Source organism: Sander lucioperca, chromosome 23, assembly GCF_008315115.2.
Source record: "Sander lucioperca isolate FBNREF2018 chromosome 23, SLUC_FBN_1.2, whole genome shotgun sequence".
NCBI lineage: Eukaryota > Metazoa > Chordata > Actinopteri > Perciformes > Percidae > Sander > Sander lucioperca.
In genome coordinates, this window is record NC_050195.1 from 7,303,605 (window position 1) to 7,327,429 (window position 23,825).

Consider the following 23,825-nt stretch of genomic DNA (forward strand, 5'->3'; position numbering starts at 1 on the left):
AAGAATTACAATGAAAACATAAAAAAAAAAAAAAGTGGTGCTAAAGAGGCCATATGCTGTGCTGTATGTCAGGCTGGAGGCTGAATGGGCGCTGCAACAATAGTCTGCTACTTACAATTCTGTTACGACTCTAACAACTGCCATAAAATCAATACCTTGGCGTTTTTCCAACTCGCCCCACTTTCCTAGTCCGAGGAATTGGGACACGACCTGGAAACGTGACATCACATGCAGAAGGTGACGAATGTGAGCAGGTGTCCTCCAACACGTCCTCGTCCAGCGGCAGTCGTGGGTTATTAATACAGAGGATTTATCATCTGATGTCACATGAAGCCATTTAGAAGATAATGTTTTCTACTCCACACATAAATGTATTGCTTCTGTTTATGATGTCTTACTACCTGGATGACTGAGATGACTCAACACAAGCTTATTTGACTGACTAGTTTCTCCGAATGAGAGGCACCCCCTGCTAATGGTTTTGTACCTTACTGAATCCATTGGGAATAAAATTTACTGTAAGTGTTCCTTTAAAAAAACAAAAAAATACCTTAAACCCATGTATTTCTGTGAGCCTAGAAGATGTTTGTCTGGAGAAATCTGCTTGTTTGAGTATCTGCAGTGAACACATTCATGTCCTTCACCAGCAATTCAGTTTCAGAGGTTCAGTTTGCATGCATAGAAAACTCTCCAGGTCTTTGTATAAAACTCAAACTTCTTTTAGAAGATTATTGCATAGCATTGGACACAGACAGACTGAAAAAAAAATGTTTATATGTGGATGAATCTTTAGGTTGTAAAGTGTTTTACTCATGTTTAAAAAGCATATGCACAACATTTCTTTTAATTATTATTTAAATTGATAGAATATTGCAAACATGAAAACATTGAGTCTTAGGTTTTATTACTTCACTCAGTTTAAACTCATTTAGCTCCAACGAAGAGCCGGAACAAGCAGATACAGAATATATGATAGATGATACTGTCAGACAGTGTGGAATAAGATGATTTAAGGAAACCCATTTATGGACACTGCTTCATCAGTCTCACAATGCTTTGGGTACAACATTATTGGATACATCATTGGGAAAATTTAAGCTATTAATTGCGACTGTATTAAGCCAGTGGAAAGCAACGGCCCAAAGTATCATCACTGGTAAATGGTGTTTCAGCATTTTTTGGGCACCACATCAGGTTTTCGTCAGTGTGAGAAAAATGACACAGGCATAGGCTACAGATTCTAAACCAAAGTGGGCAAACTTTAATATTAATGGAAATAGAAAACACTTCTTTTCTGTTATTTTATTCATGTTGTTCTGAAAGTGACATTCAATTTCAGTTTCCATCATATTCTTTTTCATCTCCCGTCTATTACACCCAAATACACTTTCATCATGTGAGTCATTAGAAGGAGGAAAAGTCACTACACGTCTTTTGCATACTGAATAATGGAACGTGTGCTTTGTCATTAAAATGTTTATAACCAAGACACGCCATAACCAAATGGATTCAGCAGCATACTTCAGATTCTCAGTGAAAACATTTCACTCGTTGCTCTGTTGGATTCTGTTCATCTGTTCATACCAAAGCAGAGACATTTAAATTGATGGATGTTATTAGCTGTGACGTTTGCAGACTTCCATGCCAAAATTGCAAATTGCTGCTCATATCTGATTTTTTGAATGAACATCTGAAGTGATAGCGATGCCAGAAAGACACATATTAACAACACTTGTTTTTGTAGCTTCTCTCACTTGTTTTGGACAATCTTAGTATCTGCCTTCAAGTTTTAACTCCATCTACCCAAGACCCAATCATGTTCTATTTATTTCTGTTGTTGTCCTGACAAAACGTCGCCACTATCTGTGGTAAGCAGGAATGAAATTTCCTTATAGTCGCTGTTGACAAAGTCAGAGTTGTTGTACTGTGCATGCATGTGGTAGACTATCAGAATTTAAGAAAGAAGTGCAGTTCACACTTCTTTTCTCTTTTTTTCTTTGCACTCATTAGACAGCATCATATGTTTGTTTTGTCTTAGGTTAAATTTGTGTGTGCCGTGACTGTGCTGCTGTCATGAGTGATAGACTTGAAAATGTATGTCATGTAGCCAAGGACTTCTGATGACTAACTTGGAATACAGACAACAACCAAAACACTTTCAAAGCCAGGGAGCAAGGGGAGATGTGCTGCAGTTCTATACTATTATTTATTATTTTTCTTTATCTGCTCAGCCGACTGGGGCCGTGGGTTTGATAGTATACAATACTGCTTCTACGAAACCTATGGAATGACCAAATAACCTAAACATCATCCCATGTTTACGGGTGATTTTTGGTCAACTTTTGTATATGATTTTTAGCTGACAAGTCAAGATATTCCTTGTAAACTGAGAAATTCTTTGGCCAGTGCCGTTTCATCTTTGTTGTGAAATATTAAATTTATGCTCCACATATAAACAAAAGGGTTGCCCCACTAGTGCTGCATAAAAACCACTGTCAACACCAATTACTGTAGAGATATAGAGCTTATGAAACTACACCGGGTATATCCATGATTTACAACTGGGGCTCTGAGAACCTTTTGAGTAATGCATATTTCCTGAACGTCATTCTTTCAAAATCATGTCCATAAGAAATGATCATAGACTTAGGAAAATTTACAACGTATCAAGCTGATAAAATAATGTTAAGTATGTTTTTTGAGTCATTAAAGAGGGGGTATGGGTATCCAGTAACATACGTTTATATGGTCTTTTCGTGTTCATTTATGGACTGAGAAGATACAATTGCAATTTAAGTTACATAAACCATTTAATAACTGCCACAAAGCTGAAAACGTTTTTATTAGCTCATGGAAAGGTGACATTTTGGAGATACATGGTTTTCACAGGTCAGAAACAACAAGCTTTTTAAGCAAAATGCTTGTAGCAAACACGTTCTTCACTGGGGACCACATTGTGTGTGTTGGTGAAGGCACTATGTGGATTACACACTATATGAGGCAATTGAAAATAGCTGCAGTCAGATGGAGCTGTTGGTGTACGTACGGCTATAACGTGGAGGCTGAAGGAGGGGTGCAGTGTAGTAGATGTGTAAGTAGTAGATTTAGTGTGAGGAGATACAGAGGTGATGGAGAGAAAAACACCAGGCATGTCCATGCAGTACGTCCGAGCTCCTCAGAGGGATGTGAGGCAGTTAACAGTAAGCCGCCTGCAGCTCTGTCTCACATATTATTGGGTTAGCTATGAAGGGAACCCAGGCTTAATCCTCTTCAGCTCTGCAAGTCAAAGGAGGGAATCAGCACGCAATGATTATCACATGACAGTGTTTATAGTTTCTATTAAAGTAAATCCATAACTTTGCAACAACAGCACGTGATAAGCTGGAATTTGAATTTTTAGGTGATTAATTTTTACGGTGATCTCAGGATTGTGTCATAAAAAAGAGAATCCACAAGGGATGCTTATTGTTGTGTAATACTTGCTATTACTTCACCAGCATGACAATTAACAGGATTCGCTCTTCCATGAGAAAGCTGTTTATCTATGTATTTAAAACTCTCTGGGGTTGGTGTGGCGAGGAGAAGAAAAAAAAACACCCCATCTGTCATCTATCTCCTGACAATTCTTTGATCATTTTGTGACCTCTCTGCACCCTTCCTCCGCCCTCCTACACTGCGGCGGTTTATTCACATGACGACTCATCCGGCACTCCATCAGCATTAATAATGCAATCTGACAGATATTGTATAAGGCTGAGTATGAGGTGTCACTCACAGCAACAAACAAGTGAGGAAATGGATGATGTGATAAGGCTTGAGAGGGAGGCAGAGAGAGGAGGATAAAAGGTTTAGCAGTTCACTTCACCTGAAGTTATTTTAGTATTTGACAGATATAGAGCCCCTAATCGTCGTGGATAAGATTTCATGTGTCACCGTTTTTTTACCAGATTTTTATTTTTTTATTATACAGATATTTTTGGGATGAGTCATTTTAAGTAATCGTTATTCAGAATGTGGGACATTGAGAGGGATTTCATTTTGGGAATGAGAATTAGTTGTCACACCGACAGGCTGTCTGAAAAACAACGCCAATGGTTATTCCATTTAAACGTGGCCCGTCACCCTAAAAGCAACATTGCCCTCATAAGAACTTTTGCCTTTTGAATGTTTGAGTTCATATATTGCTCCTATGAGGATGTGAGCATTCATGCACAGCTACTATGTCATCATGTGTTCTGGCTTTAAGGCTTACATGCCAGTATGGTGCTTAGAGGAAATGAAGGGTTTTAGTCATTTCAAGTGCTTGAAATCCTTTTTGATATTCAGTTATTACCTCTAACACAGACATGGTTCTTTGCTCAGATATAAATACCATCTCAGATATAATGTTTAAAAGCTTTTTAAGTAACCTCTGAGCCTTGTTTTTGTGACAGCAATCATTCGGAGAGAGTGTGTCATTTATTTTCCAAATGATTGATGTCTTATTTTGAAAAGAAATCCCTTCAAATGGATATGATAATGTAGCTTTCTGAACCCCAGCACTGAGCTGGTATTTTTCTAATGTCTATTTTTATATTGTGTTTGTTTTGTCTTCATACAAGTGAAGTTTCTCAAGCTTGAGTAGTGTTATGCATAAAGCCATATGTTATTACTCTAAGAGGAGAAGAAGTGTCGAGGGCAGCAGACAGACTCCATAAGCCTCTTCTGCTACACCAAAGGCAGCATGTGCTGTCAAACTGTCAAAACTTCTACTTCAAGGATTGTGATTGGTCCGCCGTGTGAGGTTCTCCATCACTTTTTGTCTGCGGTGTTTGTGTACAAGCGTGTGTGTCCTATGTGAGTGCCTATGCCTCAGCTTGTGTGTGTTTCCGCATATGTGTATGCACATATCCTTATGTTTGTGTATTTCACCACATTTGAGCGTGTATCCATGTTTGTGTGTGTGTATTCAATGTCTGCTTATTTTCGACAAACATTAGACTCCATCTTACTAAAGTCTGCTGCTCTAATTCTGCACGTCAGTAGACCTGATAAATGGAAATATGCCAAGGCAAGAAAAAGAAAAAAATACTGCTAGACTTCATGAAGCGCGATGACGGCTTCATTGCCCAGGGAGGCCCTTAAGGATTCCCTTGGGCTCCAACTACCAAACGCTTTAAAAAATCTGCAACTGTGCCTTGCAATTACTGCTTGGAGTAAGTGATCCGTGGTTTATTTAGTTTAGAATAGGTACAATTAGCAGCAATTACAACCTGCTACATTTTTGTTTGCATATTAAGAGACACAAAAAAATGGGGTATCAGCCCCTTCATCAAGCTTCTCTTATTGTCTCTGCAGTTCATCTTTATTCTGAATTATTTAGACAGTAAGGGAACTCTTTAAAGAGTGTGGCTGTCAGCAAACATTTACATTGTTTTAATTGTTCTTTACTGTTAAACTACAAACACTGTGCAATTAAAGGGAAATAAAATGAGGCGGGGGCGTGATGAATTGTCTATATACAGAAAGAGAGGGTGGGAGCCATTTTTAATGGAGACACCACGTGCAACCAGCTAATTAAATGAAGCTGTTGAACATTCAATTTCCCTCTCTAAGACATGTTATTTATTTCTTCATGCTCTTCTGCGTGACACTAAATTCACACCATGCATTAGTGAGAATATGAGATGTGTCATATTCTTAGTAGTGTTGTGGCTCTTCTGGGACTTTTGGGTTATTGTTTTTCAGCCCTTAGATGCAGGTCCTGCTAAGTCTCCTTTGATTGTTAGGAACCATGCCCTTAACTACAAGAGGCTGCTTTGATATGCACATTTTAAATTGAAATCAAATGAATTGAACAGCCCTGCTATTATCTTGAATCCCTCCATGCTTGCAAGAAAATATTATATTTTACACCTGTTTGTATAAAACTAAAGGGGGAGGGGGGGACACGTGCATCGGTTATTCTTGGGTTATGCAAAGCCAACAGTAAATATACAAACATGCACATAATGTGTTAGACCTTCTGAACGTATTATCTTGTAGTCTATATGTTTTAGCTCATATTTATAATCTCTGTCTGCCTGTGTTTGGGAGGGATGAATGGAGGGAGGCTGATAATAATAAACAAAATGAGTCCGCCACAAATGCATGGGATTTAAAATATGTTCCTACTGAACGACCAAAGTGGACAACTCCACTCATACAGATTTATTTAGTCATTTCAGAGAATTTGTCACATTCACATTTTTTCTTGTATTTAGAATGTCCTCTTAGGTATGAACGGAAATCACGAGTGGTCCAGGGCCTTTCATACAAGTCATGCACAGAAAGTCTGCCTTTCTCCATAGAGGAAACACACTTTTGTGTGTGAATTATGAGTTTGAATGCCAAATGAATTTGAAAAAAAATTATTAACTGAACTTCTGGTGAAATTGACCATGACTGTGATCTTAAGGAATATATCTTGACAGTATTTGCATCAACCAGTAACTCACCATTTCGTTACCACTCACTATTAACACAGACAGTCACAGAGAAGATTTGATTTGCTGTACCACTACTGCAGGGATAAAAGAGCCATTACAAGTCCTAATAACAACTAAAGTAATTTGGTGGCGAGTCATTTCAGCCTCTTTTGGTCAAAGTATGCATTCGATGTCAGTTAGCGGGGGAATATTGATTGAACAGGTGCAGAAAGAGAAACTGTAGAAAGTGATTTAGTCTGTAACAAGTATTTCTCTCAAGGCGTAACATTTTTCTCCAGATAATTTCTTGAGATTACTGTGATGCACAAGGCAGCAAAGAGGTAAGATAGATGTACAGTAAGATCCACAATGGCTGGGATAAACCTCCAGGATCGCCAATAATTCCCTAATTTACCTTAATGCGTGGCTGCAACCTCTAATGACGTATTCATTTGACTGATTGGTTCTCTGGCAGTTGTAATTACCGAATGTCTTCAGCCAGGGGCTTTGTATTTCACACAGGCAAGGGACGGACTTTGTCTCAATTAGCTTTCGGTTTTATCTTCTCTCCCTTTCTCTACACCTCACACCTCAGTGGCGCTGACAGGGATGTTTGTACCCGCTATACACAGCGGCACTATCGGTTCAATCCTTGGCATGACTTTGAAGATTAGTCACCGAACCATGAAGAAGCTTTTGGAGTGTTGGGGATTATTTGAAGTTAGTTTTCCTTGTCAATGCGTTACACAAAGTTTCTGCTACCTTTGAACATTTAGCCAGGCAATAACAAACATAACATGATTGAGATTTGTATCATCAAAGTCCATCTGAGGGATGTTTCAAACCGATGTCTCTGGCATATGTATCCTACAGGTCCCTTCACGCAGAACTGTCAATGCTGTTTTCTGTGATTAACATCTTCTTATTTGGGAGTTAACAGGAAAGGAAACTATGTGGATTCTTTCCTATTTTATATTTACACATTTTCACATATTGTAGTCTTTAAGTTGCCCAACAAGTGGTTTGAGAAACTCTTAATTGTGTAAAATGACTAACCCATGGCTCTGAATACTAATAGTTCTGAGATGTTTATTCCTGTCTTGTGGGAAGCGATGAATGACTAGAATAAAGTTATCCTCCATTTTGCACTTGGCAGGCAAAGTGGTTATGAATAAAAATGAAAGTGACATTGGAAACAGCAAAGCAGGAAAACCTGCCCATCGAAGCCTGATGGCCACATAAAGCAAAGCTTTGGCCAACTTTTCTTGGCCAACTCTGCATGTGTAGGCTGACGTTCCCTGGCTGCTTACCTCAATATGAAATTAATGAATTTCCGGTGACTTGATTGATTGTGTTGCTAGAGGTGTGAACGTGTGGTCGGGGCAGCTGCACTTCACAGCAGACGTGGTGCTACACCAGCAGCAGAAATGTGTACACAAACCCGAGGAGGGTGATGTGCAAGCGTCTTCTCGTCAAAAAGTTTTAGCGGCAGGCAGGGTTACGGGCAAGGGAAGCTGCTGCTAGGTGACACATACTGTAGGTCACGGCAAGGCTACAGATGGCCGACCAGCCCCTCTGTGTAACATCACCATACAGGGGCAATGCCAAAAATATAGTCTCTATAACCTCTTTGAAATTGACTCAAAACATAACACACATAGTCCACAATATGAGCAAAGTGCATACATTTTGAAAAAAACGTGCTTTTTTTGATTACACTATGCAGATAATATTCCTGCTCTTCTGCATAATAACTCCGTAAACGAAACCTGTGAATTTTAAGGTCATTTAAATTCCACTGAGCTGTTGCCAAGCCTTTGAAGCCAAAAAAATTGCCTGCCATCCTCTTACAATACAGGCTATTGAGCACAGCGTGGCTCACAGGGGCGCCCATAAATAAGAAATATCCTTCTGCTGTTAATTGTGTGAGCTGAGAACAAGATTAAATGCAATGTCTCCTTCTTTGACAAAACACACTGGTGTTTGGCTCCAGATACAGAAGCCTGGGCTGCAGTTTATGTTTTCAGTACGGTCAAACACTTTTTAAAGTGTATATTAATACTCCTAATGAAGAGTTGGAACTTTGTCTTACCTCTCCTGCAGAGTAGATGTTAATAAATGCTAATGTGCCCCCATTAAAAATTTGTCCCAACTGCAGCTGCAACTCGGAGCGCTAATGATGACACATCAAGATTTAATGAGGAGAGCAGAACAGTCAACGGCCAAATACATTAGACCCACCAAATCAAAGCATGTCTCTAAAGTATTTTAGCATGTTTAAACACTTTGGTTTCAGTTATGTCATTTTACATTTTTCATCAGTTTCTCCGTATACATTTTTAATGTAGTTTACTGATCATTATTGGTTATAATGTAATTGCACCAGACAGGATATTCATTTGCAGAATGGCCATTGTAACAAGAGGCAACAAGTGACAACAATCAAAACAGCAGGGCACTGCATGTCTAATTATTTTGTCCTGTTAACATTCAGTGAAATGTTTTCATTGTACTTCTACAGTATGTCAACAAAGGACCATATGATCTGTTGTGCTTGCTATCATTTCAATATTGTTTGATTTATAGCAGCTATAATCTCTATTTTTACAAATGGAAGAGGTATCCCATAGTGATGAACCCACAGAGAATCATCACCCGACTCTATCCAGTTAATTGTTTTAGTTCTGACCTGCAACTTTACTATTTTGGTTTTGGCAGCAGACAGACAAAGTAAGTTTTGTATAGTTAATTATATATGTAAGTGTTGTGTTTACAGCTTGTTTCAACTCCCCGAAATTGTCTGAAATTGAGTTGTTGCCCGTTTAAAATTGATTAACATGGACCATTTGAGGTATACAGCTGGTATACAGTGTGCAGTATGTAGGTAGTTTGATACACTACATTACATTTGTCTAAGTCCTAGTCCACACAAACACAGGTATTTTTGACCTCCCTCCATTCTTAAAAAAAATCCCATCCACACAAGCACTGTTTCAAAATATCTCCGTCCAAAAAAAAAGCAAAGACACGTTAATGCAATGTCAAGAGCATGCCAAAACAACAGGCGGCGCTATAACCCTAACCCTAAAGTCATGTTGGCCGAGCAGAAGCCTGAAGAAAAACTATTACCGGAAGGCTGCCTGGCTGCAATGGCACATTGATCGCTCCGTAGTGCATTGGGACGCCTCTGTTCCTCAATACAATGAAAGAGTAACTGTACAATTATGTGTAAACATGTAAACAAAAATCCTGTTAGTGTGTTAGAACCAGCACTATTTTGTGACGCCTCACAAAGGAGATGACGGCACACACTCTGGCTTAACAAGCCAAAAACTTTACTCTAGTCTACATGACAACGCTGAAAACAAAGTTTCTGAAAATCTTCAGGAGTTCTCCAAAAGATCCATTTTCAGTGACCTAAAACACTGTTTTACGAAAGGCCAAAACAAATACCTGGGTACATGTGGTCTAGGCCTAAGATCATTTTGTCATAACAGCATGCAAACTTGTGTATCTTTGCTTATTGCAGTCATCATTTAAATTACTCTTATAGTTACAATATTACTGCTGGTATCAATCTATATATGATTTAGGGTGATACAGGAGATGAACATAATATTGTATCAGTCTGCAGCCCCTCAAGAAAGAGTCAACTGTACCATATGCCTTGAGCGAATTCAATATGCATGAAACTCTGAAAGTGAATGCAGTTTGCAACTTAAAAAGTGCAGAGTTTTACTTACACTTTATTCCCAGAGGAGTGTACTTCACTGTACTTCGCGCTGCTACTCTTCCTTTTCCACTTTGTGATCCTTCATTTACACTCAACCACGTCTCAAAGATAATAATTTGCATTCAGAACTTCTAATAAATGCATAAAAGATGATGCATTGCTATAGTAACTAACTGAATATTCAGTAGCCACCTTGCCACCCGACCTGTTTTTATGTTGATTTTGTCCTAAAAAAAACATGCCTGATGTGCTCATAAGCACTCTGATTCTGTTTGGTAGCTCAGAAACAGATATTAGCTATTGGTCTGATTGCCTATTTTGAGAAGATGGGGATATTCCGTTGCACTATGCAGGGAAAGCTTTCAAGCATCCCATGGAGCTAAGTTCTATAGTGGAGAGGAAGCTTTCAAAACAATCATGCAGAGTGGGTTTTATGTCATAAAACACCCCGGTGCTTTCCTTACCGATCAAATTGGATTAGGAGCAGACAGAGATTGATCTATTTTGCGCTCAACAGCTCACTGTGTTTGACCAGATTAGTTTCAACTCTGTGCACCTGTATACTGCCATGGAAAGAAATGAAATCTTGTCATTGCAGTTGAGGTGTTCCCCTGTCCATCACAAACAGCCGACTCCCCCTGGACAATAACAAATTCCACTCGTATATCATCTTCTGTGCCCCGGCACACAGGAGTTTCTCCCACCTAATTTTACCCAGTTTCCCCTCTGCAGGTGAATGAGGGCCAAGTGAGAAATGGCTCCATTTGCATCTTAGCTAATTGTATCATTGCTGCAGGCTTTTTTTTTTATAGTTAATTTATTTTCTGAGAGCAGAGTTTGGAAGGAAGAAATAAATGCAAAGCACATAGCCACTATTTGTAGTGAAATTAGGTTTGCTGCAGGTAAGAGAAGGCTGAGAAAGGCTGTGATAAAATGTATGAGGTACATATGTTATATGGTCCAGAGACCATAAATATATGGTAAACCACACAAGTAAAAAGTATTCTTAATAAGTATGTAAAAAACAGTTAGTAAGAGATAAGAGCAAACGTTATTGTCCATTCGCATGGAAATGTGTCTTGCTTCACATTCTCCAGTCTACAGAATAACAAATATTTTTCTAAAAGACATCTGTAAGGTCACCCTCAAGCAATCATAAAAAAGACATGATACGACATCTGACACACCTGTCTCGTGTCATGCACATTCATACATCCTACATCTAAACATGTATGTATGGTGGGGGGGTGTATGATCACAGTCTGTGAGTCAAATGGGGTACAGTCCAAGGGTGGGGAGTTTAGTGTAGATGTTTAAGAAGGAGTTTTCTACATAGTGACCCACCACCTTTGAGCAGATCCATAGTATCCTAGCTTTCCGTTGGACTGGCAGGCCACTTAACCTGACTGAGCCTCCGTTCTGCTGAATACTTTGCAGAATAATAGACTAGACTAGACTAATAGAGTTTTTCCTCACTGGCTCCAAATGAACTTTTAAGAGCTTTTAAGAAATGAATCCTCTGTTGCACCTTGTTGCACATGAAGTCCACATAGTAGGTCCAGGTTTTGAATGAAGTATGTTATTAGGCTGTAACGTATAGCCCAAGCTCAATCTTATTCCCACTGCCGTCAACGCTATGTAACGTAGCTCAGTAAAGTTAAAAAAACTTACTGTTTACTTTTATTTTCAAACAGGACATGAACCCTGGTCTCCTGGATGAAAGTCCTGTGTTTGTTTCACCCATCCACCTTCCTTCCTACTCTGCTCCCGTCATAATTACTGCAGCCACTAGAGGACACCGCCACTAAAAACGTAAAAATGGATCGTAATTTTGCTGCATGAACAAGCGACCTATGGGGGTTTTCACGGAGGACAGTCTCATTCAGCCACTGTGGAGATTTCAATGTCTAAAGAAAAAAAAAGAAGAAAACTATCTTTTACCACAAATTGAAGGCCGTAGGTTTCAAGGAGTACATCAGTAGACTATAACGGATTTGAGGAACATAGATTGCTGAGAACATAAAACCCCTTTGAAAGTTCTTGTTGATGTATCATATTAGGAGGACATTAAGGTTAGTACCCTGGGAACATATACGCTCCCGTTTCAGACCACCAGGCTATATCAGTCCAATGTTCACTCCCTTTTAGCTCTGATTTAGTCTTTACCATCTCATGAGAAACATATGTCTTTTCTGTTGTTTTTTTAGTTGCTAAATGCTCTAATATGTCAGTTAGCTAGTCACTAACTTTGTCAGGCTTGGTGCTGAATAGAGAGTATACAGTGCGTTTATCTGAGCTTTCATGCTGAAAGACCTGCCTGCTGCAGAAGAGGACATTTATTTGGCAGAGGTGCATGAATGGGTAAATATAGTACAAAAGGTAAAGGGTGTTTTATGCTTCTGCGTCGAATCGACGGCGTACCCCCGCAGACCCCTCTGCGTCTACGCCGGACCCCACGCCGTAGCCTGACGTGCACCTCTCGAAAAATGTAACTACACGTCGCAGCGACGCACGTCGCTTAACCGTGGCTTGGTAGCTTTGCATTTCACCTGAATCATTTCCTGGTTCTCCTTCTCCATAAACAACATGAAATCAAGGAGAGGGTTAACTTTTCCTGCTAAAGATTTCCCACCGTGGTCAGAAAACACAGGGGAGACACTTTGTTTGTCTCACTATGACTCTAGAGTCGGCACTCGCTCCGAAGCTAATCACCATCACTCTCACACTTCTCCCTCGCTGTTTCACACACTCCCCACACAAACACACACGTGCCGGCTCGACGCACACACCCGCGCACGTATAAAACATCAGGCCACTTACGTAGGCTACGGCAAAAGCTCTGTGTGGAGCCTCCGCAGAACCATAAAACAGGCTTAACAATACAGAAAATACATACATTTAAACAATAAAGACAATTCAAGGAATGATACCAGAGAAAATGTATATGCAGTCGTCTCACTGTTATTTATTCTTTTAAATCGAGCATGGAAGAAGATTATGAAAGACCTTTCAGACTATAACAGCTTGGGTTCTATGGTTGAGTATAGTATACAAAAACACACAACCCTTGCCTTCCCTTCACACCATTATAGGTTTAATAAACTCCACTAAGTCAAGAGATGTTGTTGTCTTTCTCTATACAAGTGTTGCTCTGAAAAAAATAATCGCTCAGTTATGATTTGTGATTGTCATGAATAGGGATGTTAAGTAAATGTCCCACTCAACACTGAAATTAATTTATGCTTTTACAGCGCTTCAAGCACCCTTGGCGGGCAAAATTAAAGTTGATTTGCTTTCTTTTATTAAAAATGTGGGGGAAATTAGTTTTTATCTCTCTATCGTGAAGACTTAATACATATTTCAAGGGACAGGTTAATCCGTGGATATGGCATTTAAGACTACTATCCTGTTTATATTCAATTACATTTATTTTCCCTTCAAATTAGACAAAATGTTGTGACTGCAGTTTGTCTTTGTGCAGTAGAATAGCTTCGCCTTCTGACCACGCTTCACAAAAATGTACGGCTGGATGCAGCACAGATATGCTCTGCAGCCTACAATACAAACAGTGGCATTGATTTACAAAATAGAGTGAATATATTTCCCGGTTTTGCCGTTGTTTTCACCAGCAGAGAGACACGTTTTTAGACAAGATATAAATGGAAGGAATCCATGAAGCAATTATTCCACCTATGCAGTACATGGCAGCAACACCATTGGAAAAGGTGTATCAGGGTAACTTTCTCTGTTCTGTCTCACTGAGCAGCTTCTTCAGCCTTTTCTCAGCCCGTCAAGCTGCCTTGGCAACATTCAGAGCAGAGTGGCTGAGGCATGGTGGAGAGAAATGTATAGTAGTGGAGTGGTAGGAAATTACAAAAGGAATCAATTCAATGAGATCCCTCCCTCCATGAAAAAAATGTCTATAAATCAGGCAGGTGGCCAGACCCAAACAACAACCTTTTAAGAGCCTGTCTACCAAGGCACAATGCATTACAGAGCAAGGTACAACTCAGTAATATAGCTACTATTCTACTAAATCCTTTCTTCTTTTTTCCACTCAACCACTTTCCCAACCTAGCAGCGCTGTCAACAACACAAGCTTGGTGCTTTTCCTGTTGACCTTATCCATATTTCTTTATCATTGGCATGAGATCGGGATGCTTTTTTATGATGTATTAGAGGCAAAGGCATGCCAGAATTTTCTGTAATGCCACAAGAGCAAAGTGGTTCATTCTAAAAGGAGACATCCACCTTTTGAAAAATGTGACACCTATTCTGACACGACCACACTAGCATGAAAGTGAATATGAAGACGTCTTGCTCTTTACCTACAAAAAAGCAGTACTGAAGAAGCTGTAATCATTTTTAAAGAGTGGGCTTTTGAACACCAGGTCATAATTTTTTCCTTTAAAAAATGCCGTTTGTAGAATGCATTTCTGGGATGAAGCTCTTCTTTGTGTTTTTTTTATTTTATAACAAATGTCAAGTCGGAACAATTACTATGCCAATTATACTCCCAGTGCCTATCACTTCCTGTGTTGTTTCCCCATGTTTCTCCTCATGGGATGAGAAGCTTAATGGAGGTTGTAAATAAACTAAATGGCAAGGTCAGCAGGAAAACCACTGATGGAATAAATTAGTGTCCTGCTCTAAAGAAAACAACAGAGGAGACAACATGAAATATAACAGTAAGGAGCAGTAAAAGGGCTCTGTGACCGTTACCCACTCCTGATTTATCTGACGAGAGAGGCAATCTAATGCTCCTCCACTGATTTGTCATGTTCCCTGTGACCTGTCCACGGACATCAATATGGGATGGGTGTCAGATCGTGGGCTTAAACTACCGTTAGGTGGCTATTGTGGGGCTCATTTGAGTTAGCACATGCATGTGTGTGTGCTGGCGCCACATTAATTTCCACTGTCTGATGATAAATGTCAAGGCCATTTGAGAGATGGTGAGCAGCATTTATTCACACACACCCACGCGCAGAAACAAACACAAGCCAATGCAGCAGCATAAACAGCGAGTCGTCATACACCTGTAGTGGATGTTATAGTGTATGTGATGTAATGCTAAAAACATGTGCTGCCAAGTGAAATAATATGTTTTAGCCATGAATGAGCAGCTGAATGTCTAGCATGATCTCAGTCTCAGGTGTAATGGATGCCTGAGAGAGAATCTCTCTCTCTCTCTCTGTAAATCACTTGGCTGCTCAGGCATTTCCTGGATGACTGGTCAGTTTCCTCATCATCTACTGTAGGTACAGAGCGAGCAGCCTTATGATGGAATGTAAGCATCACTCAGTTTGTGAATTACATCATCTAGTCTTTTTTTCACCAGAATCCCCTGCCATGCTATAATTAGCTAAATTAACCCATTGTAGTGTAGCACTTCACAATAAAACTAGGGAGGCTGAGCTGTAAGGATCTACAGCCTCTTGTAATTGGGAAATTAAGTTGGATCAAGGAAAAAGAGTGCCTGTGACTAAATGTGTGTGTGTGTGTGTGTGTGTGTGTGTGTGTGTGTGTGTGTGTGTGTGTGTGTGTGTGTGTGTGTGTGTGTGTGTGTGTGCGTGTGCGTGTGTGTGTGTGCGTCCAACAACATCAGTGTTACCTTGGTTACTAATCCTATTTACTGAGGATTGGATCCATTATTTAGGTTCTTCGTCTCAAAGCTGAGTAGTTGTTATCACCGTGTGTCAGGGACAGAGACTCAGAGAAGACAAATATTGACTATTGTTTTCTTCATAATATTTTACAGTATTTAATGCACAAGGTGTAATCCATTTTGGAATATAAACTGTAATCAAAGCCGGGATGTAAAAATGAAATGTGTGTGCATAAAAAAAGAAATTCAAGGGGAAAAGCAAATAGAAATTTGTGGGATATATCTACATAGTTATCTACTTTATGCCTACTGTGATAAAATATAGACTTAGAAATAGTGCATCCTTTCCTTGGGATATATCATTTCTCTGATCCTGCAGCCAATCATCTTGTATAAAAACATTCGGGTGATGAAAAGGTCACCTAGAAATAATTGCTGGGGAGGCCTACAAAAGCTGAGGGTAATGTGCACTGATAACTTGACAGCACAAAAAAGTCTGAATAAAACTGTAACGTGAATTAAGGCCTCCGCATTCTGTGAAACGACACACGAAGCATTAGGGATGCAACAATATGGGTATTGAGATAGCAAAGCGGTCCTTCCACTGGCAGCTACTGTATGTGGTTTCTCATAAAGCAGAGGAAACTGCTGTGCCATTCACATATTGTTGCTCCTTCTAATTCTCTCACTCAGCCATAGAGTGGTAATATTTCAACCATGCGAAAATGTGGCCTAGGTAAGCAGTTGACTGGCCGATGACCTTGTACATAAATGAAATAAGGTAAACCATCAACAAAAGCCTTCATCAACAATAAAGTGTCTATTTAAAATAAATTGATTTAGATTCAAACATCAAATTCAAGTACATACATTGTGTTGTATGGAGCCCTAAAGTGTTCAGTATTAAATACAATATATAAGACATTGTGAAATAAACAGTCAAATGAATAAATGTATCCTATAAATAAGTTAGTTTAATCTAATAAGTAATTTAAGAAATTATAAAAATGTTTTTGTTTAATTATCATTCTTATTTTCATTTTTACATAATTCACTTTAATTATAGGCTATAATTACTGTCAAAATGCTCTTTTCAAGTCTGTTTTTATTTATTAATGTCACTTTTACTAGTGACATTTTTATTTCATAATGTCACTTTTCATGACAGTGGAGTTGCCAGTGCTCTCAGTAGGCTCAGCAAATGCCGGTTAGCCAACTAGCTAGCTCCTGTTGGCTAACGTAGAGAGTCACTACCTGCTCCGTACCCAAAACCCAATCCGTTCACCTATTCCCTGACCAATGGGCTATCCTGACCCTCACCATCAATGCCTAACCTCAAGGCTCAAACATCTATGCACATGCGTAGAACAAATTGGTTTCCCGGTATGGAACAGGCAGTCACAGACAGCACAGAGAAAGACTGTCTTTGCTCTTCCGAGTTGTGTGATTTCTCTGAGAAACATCTTTAAAATCACAACACTGCTCATAACACACTCTGAATTAACCAGTTAACCCAAGCTTACAAACCAGCTTAGCTAGTTAACTAGCTCAGTAGGTAGCATGTAAAGCCTTGTAAAGTTAATAAAAAAGAGAAGTTAGTTGTTATTGTATCGTGTTTATTTACAGCAGCAGCTAGTTGGCTCATTCGGAATTACTTTGACATTGTTGTTGCTCTAGCTAAATGTAAATGTCTCATGCTAAATGTGGTACAGTGGCAGTTGTTGCTTTCTGTAGGCTACATGCTACCTAACGTTACCTTCCCATCTAACTAGCTTAAAGTGAGTTCAAAGTGAAGAGCCTATGTTAATGGAGAAGTTAACTGGTTAACTAAACATTTTCTTGGCAGTAAATCACATAACTCTGAAGAGCAAAACCAGTCTTCTCTGTGGTTTCTCTAGCCAACAGAGTTAGCTACGTTAGTAAGCTACAGGGCGGTTGGTGGGCCTCCTGGGACGCTGACGGTATGTAATATGAAAATGAGAATGATAAAATTACACTTGTTTTTTTCGTTGAGTAGTTTAGTGGTTCATTTATATATATTTTTCTATATGATTATTTCATAATGTCTTCATTGTCGATTTAATATCTTCAATTTGGGGTTCCATAGTGTTTAGCAGATTCAGCTGGAGTTAGCCTGCCCCAAACCTCTAAAGCTGTGTCCTCCCCTCCCCCTCTGTCTGTGTCCCAGGAGGGCAACTGGAGGAGAATGACTGGTAAACTCCAGACCAGCAACGTGACCAACAAGAATGACCCGCGCTCCCTAAACTCCAGAGTCTTTATCGGCAACCTCAACACAGCCATCGTCAAGAAGACCGACATAGAGGTCATCTTCGCCAAGTACGGCAAGATAGTGGGTTGCTCTGTGCACAAAGGTTACGCCTTCGTACAGTATTTAAACGAGAGGAACGCCCGGGCAGCTGTGGCGGGAGAAAACGCCCGTATCATCGCTGGACAGCCTCTTGGTGAGTCTTTTTTGCTTTCTCTTTTTCTCTCTTTAGTGAAAACTTTTCTGTATTGCTTGCATTGCAGATTCCATCAGAAACTCATGAAGGGCAAGTAAAATACAGTCTACACGTCACTTCACAAAAAATATCCCACTGAAAAACAGAATGTTTTGTTAAAGCTTGTTCTTTGCTAGAGGAATGGATGGTCTCTCTCGGGAACACAAAATGCCTCGAGCATCTCTTACTTTTAGTTTAGAACTTCCCTAGGCTCCTAAATGCTGAAGTGTCTTGTGTTTGTTGTCACACTTTTTTGGAGAAAGTCCCTGCTGAATCCTTTAACTGATCCGCGAATGAATGTAAGCACAGTTTGATTTTAACATCTACCAGGCAGCAACTTGCAAAAAGTATGTCAAAGTTCCTGAGACACACTACTTAGAGCAGTATATGTTAAGTGGCATTGGGATGCACCTACAGTATGCTGTGCAAGCATCGGTTTTTCTACTGTGCATGCACTTTGTAATGGGTTGTTTTTCTGTGGATGTTGACTATGAAAGGCTTTTTATTCACATTTGTTTTGCTCAATCAGAATAAGTTTTGACTGTGAGGAGCATTGTCTTGAGCCTTATCTTGTTAAAACATTTTTGTGAAGTCTGGGGATGCATTGCAAAGATGCAGCAGAGCTCATTCCTAGACACTACTGCTTTAAAACTTGATGTTAAAATAATCATAACTGGATAATATTGCATGCAGGCAACAGACCTTTGATTAAAGCATTTGAAACATGTTTGGTGTTTTAACTAGGGAACTTGGGGTCCAGAGTGGAAAGAGTGCAAATATCATTTACACAGTTAAGAAATATCAGCATGAGATGATTAAGGTAGCAATACATGATGAAAGTTAAGTGCGGGACTGGAATGGATTATTATGCGAATGTGGAATATGTACAGGATTGATATTTGGCATTTAGGCTCTGACCTTGTCACTCTCCACAGTGATACACCAATTTTACCCAGCTGAGATTGGGGAGTGATGATGATAACTTTGACCCAAAGGGAACATAGATTTGAAACCTACAAGGGGACCCTAAGGTGGACATGGAGGTGTGGCAGAGAGCAACATCTTTGGTGTTTCAAACGGGTAACGTGTTCCAGGGAGTAAAGAGTACAAAGGTGTCAGCATATTACAAATTAAAATGTATATAGTATGAGTTGATCAAAGAGAGTAGTACAACAATATAGAAGTTTAGTTAGGAACTGAAGTAGATTATTAATGGATGTATAAAGAGAACTGGATACAGAGTTTGAGGTGGAGGTGGTTTAGCGCTCTGCTAACTTAAATTGGGAGTAAAAGATTTCATCTTGCGGCTCTTCTAGACTTTCCAAATGTTATCGTGCCGAATGAATGAAATTCTGATAGTGAAACGAGTCATCATTTTGCGTTGGTTGTGACGCTCAAAAAAATACATCCACTGATTTACAGACGCCTCTTTCACCATCTAAGTCTATTGGAAAAAGTATTTTTTTGGTCTTAATGGCATCACAACACACACAGAAGTTGTTATTCCACTGTTTGCCCACTATGTCAAATTGGCTTCAAAGTCCAGTGCACTTCCTGGGGGCCTGGGATTATTATGTGAAGTAGTTGATATTTGGCATTTATGCCTAACCAACACCGCAGGCATTGGGGAGTGACGATAATAAATTCCCCTCTACAGGTGGACATGAGGGTTGAGGTGCAGGTGAGGTGCAACAGACCTTTGTTGACAGAACTAGCTTGCGGGCTTCGCGTCATTATAAGGTGTAACTTAATTGATGGTGTTTGTCCGATATTAGGGAAGCAAGAGTGTTGTTTCAGCCGTGGTGTTGGTATAAAGATAGTGCCTTCGTGGACGTTCATGTCTGTCATCTCTTGTCCTGTGGCTTGAGGATGATCTTTCTAAGAACTCATACACTCTGCCACTGTATCATACATTATGCTTAGGGCAGATTTTTGTAGTTCTTATGAAGGAATATTTTATATAAGATTATGAACACAACTGAGGTAAAGAATCCCAGTTCAAGGGCAAAAACAAAATTCCCCAGATTGTTAACTCCTATGTTAAACAACATTAGCTGTAACTATTATACAGAGTAAAAATGTGTATTTAAAAACATATAAGAAAATACAGAGCTCATATGAAGGTTGTTGTGTCTCCTCTGCATCAACCTTGCAGGTTATCGGCCTGCCTTTTCTTTTTGAACTGCATTTATCAATTTAAACACTGAACCAATAATCTGACTTGACTGGCCAAGCTTCTTCTAAAATCCATTCAGCTGCTGAGAGACCTAAGTGGTTTCCTTATTTTTATTTCCTATTGTAAAAATGATGGCCGTTTATGAAGGCCTGTCTGTGTGGATCATAGACTGTATATAAAGATGGACGACATGTCTCCACTTCCTCCCACTGTACAAAAGTGAAGCCAAAATCTCCTGGAAAAATGTATTTGGCATTCGCTTTTTACTTTGGTCCATGTCCTATTCGCTAACGTGTGGGATTTATGACCTATACTGTACTTGGGCAACCAGGAGGCGATCAAGATGTTTTGGCTTCACTTTTGGGGAGCTGTCAAGCCGTCCATCTTTATAAACTGTCTATGGTTTGAATAGGTGTTTATTAAAGCTGTCAATCTTCCTCTGTAATACCGTTCGAATTCCATTCGAATTTCAATCAAATTTCATTTGTTCGGGGGGATTTTTATATTCAAATTATATTCCAAGGCGAATTACAAGGCCTAGGCAAGAAGGGCGACATTTGCTAACATTAGCCAACACAAAATATAACAATGGAATAGTAATTTCAGCATTTGATTAGTATTGATTTTTTTTTTTTACTATTCAAATTATACTAGTACAGTGCCCGTTGAAAATGTGCCTGTTTGGAACGGGCTGATTGCTTGGCCTGTGGTATTGCTACACGCATACATACATACATACACACAGATATGTCCCGCTTTATTAGATAGATTTGACTTGTTCCAACAGCCCAAGTGTTTAATGTTACATTTTCACACTTAACATATCAGATGTTTACTCTAAAAACAGATTTTCTGATCTAATATCACCGAAAATATAGCGTTAATGAAACATTTAATGCATCTCAGTCTATTGTTCTGATGCTAAAGACAAACAGACGTAATGATGAGCTCCAAATTAATGTCGGCTAATGTGTTTTTGCTCTTTAAATCTTTCATTAGTTTCATATTTGGCATTATGGATGTTGTAATCAGTGCATAAGCAGAAAAACACATCCGTTATTAAAACCTAGTCGCAAGCAGGACCATCGCCAGTCAGAGCCAAAACCATCAGTGAACACTCTACCATATCCATACTAATGGTGTTAGTGATTTATTTGTTACTTGTCTGCAAATCATTTGACTCTCTTCACGTATGATTGCTTGTTTTTGGTTGAGAAAGCAGACATAATCAAAAATATTTTCATTACTCAAGAGTTCAATTCAAAAACATCGCAGCAAGGCAACCCTGCCCACATTGTTATCACTCAATCTACAATTCATGTGGCGGGAGTATGACTGGGAGATGCATCCTTAATTGACAATTAAGGACACCCTCCATCTCATCCTCTCAAGCTGATGCTCTTTATATTAACATGGCGGAGGAATAAATCAGCCACACAATGATTTGGAGTTGAGGTATGACCTCCGCAAAGGATTCGTCGACGTTTCATTAAATTTTGCAGCGTTGCATTCAGATACGTTGGTGTTTTAACCACTATCGGCTACTGAGATTATCCACAGCCCCCATAAAAAGAAGCAGAACATGTTGTTGTGGAGGGAAAGGTACATTTGAAAAGCATGGTTTTCTGCTGGCAGTGGTCGCTGGAAAAGAAAGACAGTGGGATAATCACATCATACAACTGCACAGATCCACCTCAGCTGCTCCGATGTACTGGTGATGCCTAACCTGTGCACTCAATAATAAGTGTCAAAGGTCATAGCCTGCCGCCACCGCAGAAGATAAGACTGTTACTCTGTGTGTGTCTGTGTCTGTGTCTGTGTGTGTGTGTATGGATGAAAAACAGCTGATGACCGAATGCAAAAATTCTATAATAGCAGAGCTGGCAGGACCTTCCTCCCCCCGCCGCTCAGTAAAAAAAAGTGGATGCTCCATTACCCTATCAAATGTGAATAGGAGTTCACGAGATCACATTTAGGACTGTGAGCACAGCAATCATTGCTAAATAGCAGTGCATGCAGTGCTATTCTGAATGCCGTAAGTGCAGTCTCTCTTTGCAGTTCAGAGGTACACGCATAAAGACATTTCTCTAAAAGCACTCCAGATGAACACAGATGTTGAATATTGAGTCTTGCAGGGCAGACGTGAGAAATGTTTCCTCTGTTGTCTCTCTCTCCATGGGGCTGAAAACACGACAGTATCCCAGTTAATATTATAAAGTATACAAATCTGCATGGTATAATGTTTTGGCAGCAGATATACAAGAAATGAATCCACTTTACTAGGGATGGGGTCGTTAGGATGTTATCAATACTACTCCTTATTGTTTTGATTCTTTATTGACAACAAAAACCTAGCAAAAATCAAGCATAAATACTTTCTTTTAATTGTGTTGCCATCTTTTCTCTCTCCATGGTGCTGAAACATTAAAACACAGGCTGTTTTCCAATTAATTCTATAGGGTATCCAAATATGCATAGTCTTAGGAGTTAGTATAGAGGAAATAAAAACACTTTACTGGAAATGATACCAAGCATGCAAACATCAATCAAACAATTTTGGAGCACTACCAATTTCATGTCTGCACAATGTTTACACCTAGATTTAGTATTACATTACATGTCATTTAGCTGACACTTTTATCCAGAGCGACTTACAATTGCTATGTGTATGTCAGAGACCGCACACCTCTGGAGCAACTATGGGTTAAGTGTCTTGCTCAGGGACACATTGGTTGATGTATCGCAATGGGATTTGGACCCAGAACTCCCAAACCAAAGGCATGTGTCATATCCACTGCGCCATCATCACCACGCATACTTTAGATACTCTAGATTTAGTACTTTTAATACTCTTTTTTGAGATGTTCATGGAGATGTGTCACCATTACTTCATATTAGTTTTACACTGCAAACCCACATAGGTGTTTTCAGTTATTCTGGCTGATGAGACCTCTGTTCAGGTGGGTGGAGTTCAGAATAAAATCACTTACAGTCGGTATCATAACCATCTGAGGTCAGCTGCTCAGTTGTGGCATAAGTCACGTTAAGTAGAAATAGGTCTACCTTTCATTTGTTGTTGAAGTTGTTGTATCTTGTTCCCTTCCCTCTGGCTAAAAGCTGACTTGAGGAATTCCTCGTGACACAGTGACATGATGATTACTGAGATCTGTCTGCTGTATCTCTGTGGTCTCGCTCTTCAGTGGACTCAGTGGGCTGCCATAGAGTCAAAGAGTGACAGATTGTTTTTGCCCTCAGCTGTCCCAGCATGCACTAAACCATGACCATTTTACTGCTGAGTTTTTAAAGCTACATGTATGCAAGTACAGCTGACAGTAACCCGAATGCTATCTGAACAACCACT

The 23,825-nt window shown here is 39.5% G+C and overlaps 1 protein-coding gene across 6 annotated transcripts in view; it reads left to right on the forward strand.

The window, feature by feature from the left end:
- The window catches only part of LOC116048585 (RNA-binding Raly-like protein), a 106,897-nt gene that overhangs the window by 28,266 nt on the left and 54,806 nt on the right, over positions 1-23,825 (forward strand). For all 6 annotated transcript variants that reach the window (XM_035998120.1, XM_035998119.1, XM_035998118.1 and 3 more), the window contains one exon: positions 17,976-18,249. In XM_035998120.1, the coding sequence (XP_035854013.1) occupies positions 17,994-18,249 (256 nt within the window). In that variant the 5' untranslated portion in view covers positions 17,976-17,993. The remainder of the gene's footprint in view (positions 1-17,975; positions 18,250-23,825) is intronic.